At 45.1% G+C, this 7500-nt stretch overlaps 1 protein-coding gene across 1 annotated transcript in view; it reads left to right on the forward strand.

The window, feature by feature from the left end:
- LOC143277102 (neurofascin-like) overlaps nucleotides 1–7500 on the forward strand; it is a 47314-nt gene that overhangs the window by 22266 nt on the left and 17548 nt on the right. The window contains exons 6-9 of the mRNA XM_076581840.1: nucleotides 643–774; nucleotides 1726–1779; nucleotides 2664–2775; nucleotides 5583–5773. Coding sequence (XP_076437955.1) covers nucleotides 643–774; nucleotides 1726–1779; nucleotides 2664–2775; nucleotides 5583–5773 — 489 coding nt within the window. The remainder of the gene's footprint in view (nucleotides 1–642; nucleotides 775–1725; nucleotides 1780–2663; nucleotides 2776–5582; nucleotides 5774–7500) is intronic.

The raw sequence follows: 7500 nt of genomic DNA on the forward strand, positions 1-7500 counted from the left end.
GTGTGTGTGTGTATCTGTGTGTGTGTGTGTCTGTGTGTGTGTGTGTGTCTGTCTGTGTGTGAGTGTGTGTGTGTGTGTGTGTGCGTGCGTGCGTGTGTCTCTGTCTGTGTGTGTGTGTCTGTGTGTGTGTGTGTGTGTGTGCGTGCGTGTGTGTGTGTGTGTCTGTGTGTGTGTATGTGTGTCTGTGTGTGTGTGTCTGTGTGTGTGTCTGTGTGTGTGTGCGTGTATATCTGTGTGTGTGTCTATGTGTGTGTGTGTCTATGTGTGTGTGTGTTTGTGTGTGTCTGTGTCTGTCTCTGTGTGTGTGTGTGTGTGTGTGTGTGACTGTCTGTCTGTCTGTCTGTGTGTGTGTCTGTGTGTGTGTCTGTGTCTTTGTGTGTGTGTGTGTGTCTGTGTGTGTGTGTGTCTGTGTGTATCTGTGTGTGTGTGTGTCTGTGTCTGTGTGTATGTCTGTGTGTGTGTGTCTCTCTGTGTGTGTGTCTGTGTCTCTGTGTGTGTGTGTGTGTCTGTGTGTGTGTGTGTGTGTGTGTGTATATCTGTCTGTGTGTGTGCGTGTGTGTGTGTGTCTGTGTGTGTGTGTGTCTGTGTGTGTGTGTGTGTGTGTGTGTGTGTGTGTGTGTGTGTGTGTGTGTGTGTCCACAGGAACGCTGCACTTCACCACAGTTCTGATGGAGGACGACAAGGACAACAAGGACTACTCCTGTGCCCTGTCCAATGCAGACTCCGGAAAGATCGTGTTGGGCAGCAGAGTCAACCTTCAGATCTCTTCGTCTTGTAGGTTTCCTCTGACTCTGTCTCTCTGTCTCTGTCTCCCCTGTCTGTGTCTGTCTCTGTCTCTGTCCTGTCTCTGTGCCATGCCCTGTCCAATGCAGACTCCGGAAAGATCGTGTTGGGCAGCAGAGTCAACCTTCAGATCTCTTCGTCTTGTAGGTTTCCTATGACTCTCTGTCTCTCTGTCCCTGTCTGTCTCTGTCTCTGTCCTGTGCCCTGTCCAATGCAGACTCCGGAAAGATCGTGTTGGGCAGCAGAGTCAACCTTCAGATCTCTTCGTCTTGTAGGTTTCCTATGACTCTCTGTCTCTCTGTCTCTGTCTCCCCTGTCTGTGTCTGTCTCTGTCTCTGTCCTGTCTCTGTCCTGTGCCCTGTCCAATGCAGACTCCGGAAAGATCGTGTTGGGCAGCAGAGTCAACCTTCAGATCTCTTCGTCTTGTAGGTTTCCTATGACTCTCTGTCTCTCTGTCCCTGTCTGTCTCTGTCTCTGTCCTGTCTCTGTCCTGTGCCCTGTCCAATGCAGACTCCGGAAAGATCGTGTTGGGCAGCAGAGTCAACCTTCAGATCTCTTCGTCTTGTAGGTTTCCTATGACTCTCTGTCTCTCTGTCCCCGTCTGTCTCTGTCTCTGTCCTGTCTCTGTCCTGTGCCCTGTCCAATGCAGACTCCGGAAAGATCGTGTTGGGCAGCAGAGTCAACCTTCAGATCTCTTCGTCTTGTAGGTTTCCTATGACTCTCTGTCTCTCTGTCCCTGTCTGTCTCTGTCTCTGTCCTGTCTCTGTCCTGTGCCCTGTCCAATGCAGACTCTGGAAAGATCGTGTTGGGCAGCAGAGTCAACCTTCAGATCTCTTCGTCTTGTAGGTTTCCTATGACTCTCTGTCTCTCTGTCTCTGTCTCCCCTGTCTGTGTCTGTCTCTGTCTCTGTCCTGTCTCTGTCCTGTGCCCTGTCCAATGCAGACTCCGGAAAGATCGTGTTGGGCAGCAGAGTCAACCTTCAGATCTCTTCGTCCTGTAGGTTTCCTCTGACTCTCTGTCTCTCTGTCTCTGTCTCCCCTGTCTGTGTCTGTCTCTGTCTCTGTCCTGTCTCTGTGCCATGCCCTGTCCAATGCAGACTCCGGAAAGATCGTGTTGGGCAGCAGAGTCAACCTTCAGATCTCTTCGTCTTGTAGGTTTCCTATGACTCTCTGTCTCTCTGTCCCTGTCTGTGTCTGTCTCTGTCTGTCTCTGTCCTGTCTCTGTGCCATGCCCTGTCCAATGTCTGTCTCTGTGCCATGCCCTGTCTTGTAGGTTTCCTCTGACTCTGTCTCTGTGCAATGCTCTGTTCAACTTCTTCTTCTTATTATTATTATTCGTGTTGTTGTGTTGTTGTTGTTGTGTTGTTGTTGTTGTTGTTGTTCTTCTTCTTCTTCTTGTTCTTGAAGTTTGTCTTCTAACAGTATACACCCCGTGTGTGTGTGTGTGTGTGTGTGTGTGTGTGTGTGTGTGTGTGTGTGTGTGTGTGTGTGTTCTTCTTCTTCTTCTTCTTCGTCTCCTCAGAGTATTTTGATATATCACTGTGTGTGTGTGTGTGTGTGTGTGTGTGTGTGTGTGTGTGTGTGTAAGAGAGAGAAAGAGAGAGAGTGAGAGTGTGTGTGCTCTACTTCTACTTCTTCTCATTGTATATCACAGCACATGCATGCGTGTGTGTGTGTGTCTTCTTCTTCGTCTCCCTGTTCGTATATTGATATATCTGTGTGTGTGTGTGTGTGTGTGTGTGTGTGTGTGTGTGTGTTTGCGCGCACGCGCGTGTGTGTATGTTCGTGTGCGCGTGCGCTTGTGTGTATGTGTGTGTGCGCGTGCGCTTGTATGTATGTGTGTGTGTGTGTGTGATGGATGGCTGATTGACATGCGGACAGCCACGCCCACCATCCCCCCCAAGCTGCAGTACAGCACTGCCAACCTGGGCTCTGAGGCCCTAACCTTCATCAGGGGCACCACGGCACGTCTCGAGTGCTTCTTCAGCGGGAAGTAGGTGTCTTCCTGTTTGTCTGTCTCTCTGTCTGTCTGTCTGTCTGTCTGTCTGTCTGTCTCATCTCTCTCTGTCTGTCTGTCTCTCTCTGTCTGTCTGTCTGTCTTTCCCTGTCTCCTCTCTCTCGGTATGTCTGTCTGTCTGTCTCTCTCTCTGTCTGTCTGTCTGTCTCATCTCTCTCTGTCTGTCTGTCTTTCTCTGTCTCCTCTCTCTCGGTATGTCTGTCTGTCTGTCTTTCTCTGTCTCTGTCTGTCTGTCTCCTCTCTGTCTGTCTGTCTGTCTGTGTCACACACACACACACACACACACACACACACACACACACACACACATAACAAATAAAATGACAACAGTGACAAACTTTCTGACAAACCCAATGACAGCAGTTACGACGTGTGAGCGACAAACCCAATAACAACACTGACAAATCATGAATAACAGACGCATTGACAACACTGACAAACCCTTTTGACAAACCCAATAACAACGTTGACAAGTTATAACGAAAACCCCAGTGACAACACTGACAAAACCTTTTGACAAACCCAATAACAACGTTGACAAGTTATAAAAAAAATCCCCAATGACAACACTGACAAAACCTTTTGACAAACCCAGTAACAACGTTGACAAATTATAACGAAAAATCCCCAATGACAACACTGACAAAACCTTTTGACAAACCCGATAACAAAGTTGACAAATTATAACGAAAACCCCAATGACAACACTGACAAAACCTTTTGACAAACCCAATAACAACGTTGACAAGTTATAACGAAAACCCCAATGACAACACTGACAAAACCTTTTGACAAACCCGATAACAACGTTGACAAGTTATAACGAAAACCCCAATGACAACACTGACAAAACCTTTTGACAAACCCGATAACAACGTTGACAAATTATAACGAAAACCCCAATGACAACACTGACAAAACCTTTTGACAAACCCGATAACAACGTTGACAAATTATAACGAAAACCCCAATGACAACACTGACAAAACCTTTTGACAAACCCGATAACAACGTTGACAAATTATAACGAAAACCCCAATGACAACACTGACAAAACCTTTTGACAAACCCGATAACAAAGTTGACAAATTATAACGAAAACCCCAATGACAACACTGACAAAACCTTTTGACAAACCCAATAACAACGTTGACAAGTTATAACGAAAACCCCAATGACAACACTGACAAAACCTTTTGACAAACCCGATAACAACTTTGACAAATTATAACGAAAACCCCAATGACAACACTGACAAAACCTTTTGACAAACCCAAGAACAACGTTGACAAGTTATAAAAAAATCCCCAATGACAACACTGACAAAACCTTTTGACAAACCCGATAACAACGTTGACAAGTTATAAAAAAAATCCCCAATGACAGCACTGACAAAACCTTTTGACAAACCCAGTAACAACGTTGACAAGTTATAACGAAAACCCCAATGACAACACTGACAAAACCTTTTGACAAACTCGATAACAACGTTGACAAATTATAACGAAAACCCCAATGACAACAGTGACAAAACCTGTTGACAAACCCAATAACAACGTTGACAAGTTATAACGAAAACCCCAATGACAACACTGACAAAACCTTTTGACAAACTCGATAACAACGTTGACAAATTATAACGAAAACCCCAGTGACAACACTGACAAAACCTTTTGACAAACCCAGTAACAACGTTGACAAATTATAACGAAAACCCCAGTGACAACACTGACAAAACCTTTTGACAAACCCAATAACAACGTTGACAAAATTATAACGAAAACCCCAATGACAAAACCTGTTGACAAACCCGATAACAACGTTGACAAGTTATAAAAAAAATCCCCAATGACAACACTGACAAAACCTTTTGACAAACCCAGTAACAACGTTGACAAATTATAACGAAAACCCCAGTGACAACACTGACAAAACCTTTTGACAAACCCGATAACAACGTTGACAAGTTATAACTAAATCCCCACTGACAACACTGATAAATATTGAACAACAAAACCCACTGACAACACTGATAAATATTGAAAGACAAAACCCCAATGACAACACTGATAAATATTGAACGACAAAACCCCACTGACAACACTGATAAATATTGAACGACAAAAACCCAATGACAACACTGACAAATATTGAAAGACAAAAACCCAATGACAACACTGACAAATATTGAACGACAAAAACCCAATGACAACACTGACAAATATTGAACGACAAAAACCCAATGACAACACTGATAAATATTGGACGACAAAACCCACTGACAACACTGACAAATATTGAAAGACAAAACCCCACTGACAACACTGATAAATATTTAAAGACAAAACCCCAATGACAACACTGATAAATATTGAACGACAAAACCCCACTGACAACACTGATAAATATTGAACGACAAAAACCCACTGACAACACTGATAAATATTGAAAGACAAAACCCCAATGACAACACTGATAAATATTGAAAGACAAAACCCCACTGACAACACTGATAAATATTGAACGACAAAACCCCACTGACAACACTGATAAATATTGAACGACAAAACCCACTGACAACACTGATAAATATTGAACGACAAAACCCCACTGACAACACTGATAAATATTGAACGACAAAACCCCAATGACAACACTGATAAATATTGAACGACAAATCCCCAATGACAGCACTGACAAAAACCTTCCGACACCCCCCCCCCCCGGCCCCCCCACCCCGCATCCCCCCTCACCAAAATGACACGCCGACAACACGGTTTCAGCCCCCCACCCTCAGTGACGTGGATCGACAATGGGGGTGAGGATATCGTCCCCGGGAAACACTTCGGGACAGAGTCCAGCGGCAGGGTACTGCTCATCCATAACGTTGACGAGATTGATGACACCACCTTCTACTGCAAGGGCACTGACGGCCAGAGCTTTGACCAGGGAACCCTCAAAGTTAACATCACATGTGAGTGTTTGTGTGTGTGTGTGTGGAGAGAGAGGGAGATAGAGAGAGAGAGAGAGTGAGAGAGAGAGAGACTGTGTGTGTGTGTGTGTGTGTGTGAGAGAGAGAGAGAGAGAGAGAGAGAGAGAGAGAATGTGTGTGTGTGAGAGAGAGAGAGAGAGCGAAACTGTGTGTGTGTGTGTGTGTGCGCGCGCGCGTGTGTGTGTGTGAGAGAGAGAGAGGGGGAGAGAGAGAGAGAGAGACTGATATCATCTTAGATGAACAGACTATAAATCAATAAACGAAGTGTGTGTGTGTGTGTGTGTGTGTATACGTGTGTGTGTGTGTGTGTGTGTGAGAGAGAGAGAGAGAGAGAGAGAGAGAGAGAGAGACTAATATCATCTGAGATGAACAGACTATAAATCAATAAACGAACGTGTGTGTGTGTGGTTGTGTGTGTGTGTGTGTGGCGAGAGATAGGGAGAGAGAGAGACTGTGTGTGCGTGTGTGTGTGTGTGAGAGAGAGAGGGAGAGAGAGAGACTGTGTGTGTGTGTGTGTGTGTGTGTGTGTGAGAGAGAGAGAGAGAGAGACACTAATATCATCTTAGATGAACAGACTAAAAATCAATAAACGAACGTGTGTGTATGTGTGGTTGTGTGTGTGTGTATGTGTGTGTTTGTGTGTGTGTGAGAGAGAAAGGGAGAGAGAGAGTGCTTGTGTGTGTGTGTGTGTGTGTGTGTGTGTGTGTGGCGAGAGAGAGAGAGAGAGAGAGAGACTGTGTGTGCGTGTGTGTGTGTGTGTGTTGTGTGTGTGAGAGAGAGAAAGAGAGAGAGAGAGAGTGCTTGTGTGTGTGTGTGTGTGTGTGTGTGTGTGTGCTGTGTGTGGGAGAGAGAGAAAGGGAGAGAGAGAGAGTGCTTGTGTGTGTGTGTGAGAGAGAGAGAAAGGGAGAGAGAGAGTGCTTGTGTGTGTGTGTGTGTGTGTGTGTGTGTTGTATTGTGTCGTGTCGTTTAGTGTTCAGTTCCCACAGTAAAGGAGGTCGAGGTCGGGAAGGAATGAAAGTAAACTTCATAAAGATTAAAATTTTCCCTACTCAAACTAGGCGTACGATGGCTCAGTGGTTAGAACGACTGCCAGAAAAGGTGACTCAGTCCTGAAGTGGCGACCACCCTGGAGGCGCAGGTTCGAAGCTGTTGAGGTCCAGGAAAAAAGAAAGAAAAAAAAAAGAAAGAAATGGGTACAATACAAGGGCATCCAGGAGTCATTACCTGGGTAGCGGCCCGGCCTCCTCAGAGTGTAAGGAGTTAAGGGCCGAAACACTTGACTGAGGGGGGGCTTCTTCTCCGAAGACCTTGGACTGTCCAGCTCTCCCTAGAGTTTCTTATCACTGACTCGACAACTTGATCAGACTACCCTCAATGTTTACATCACGTGTGAGTGTTTGTGTGTGTGTGTGCGTGGGGGTTGGGGGTGGATGGGTTGGGTTGGGTGTTGTGTTGTTTGTATTGCATTTCATTGTGTTGTGTTGCTTCGTTGTGTTTTTGTATGTGTGTGTGTGTGTGTGTATGTGTGTGTGTGTGATGTTGTGATGTGTTGAGTCGTGTTGTGTTGTATTCATTGTATTGCATTGCAGTGTGGTGAGTTGTGTTGTGTTGTATTGTATTGTATCATATTGTGTTGTGTTGTATTGTATCATATTGTGTTGTGTTGTATTGTATCATATTGTGTTGTATTGTATCATATTGTATTGTGT

The sequence above is a fragment of the Babylonia areolata genome, chromosome 33 (assembly GCF_041734735.1).
Source record: "Babylonia areolata isolate BAREFJ2019XMU chromosome 33, ASM4173473v1, whole genome shotgun sequence".
Lineage (NCBI taxonomy): Eukaryota > Metazoa > Mollusca > Gastropoda > Neogastropoda > Buccinidae > Babylonia > Babylonia areolata.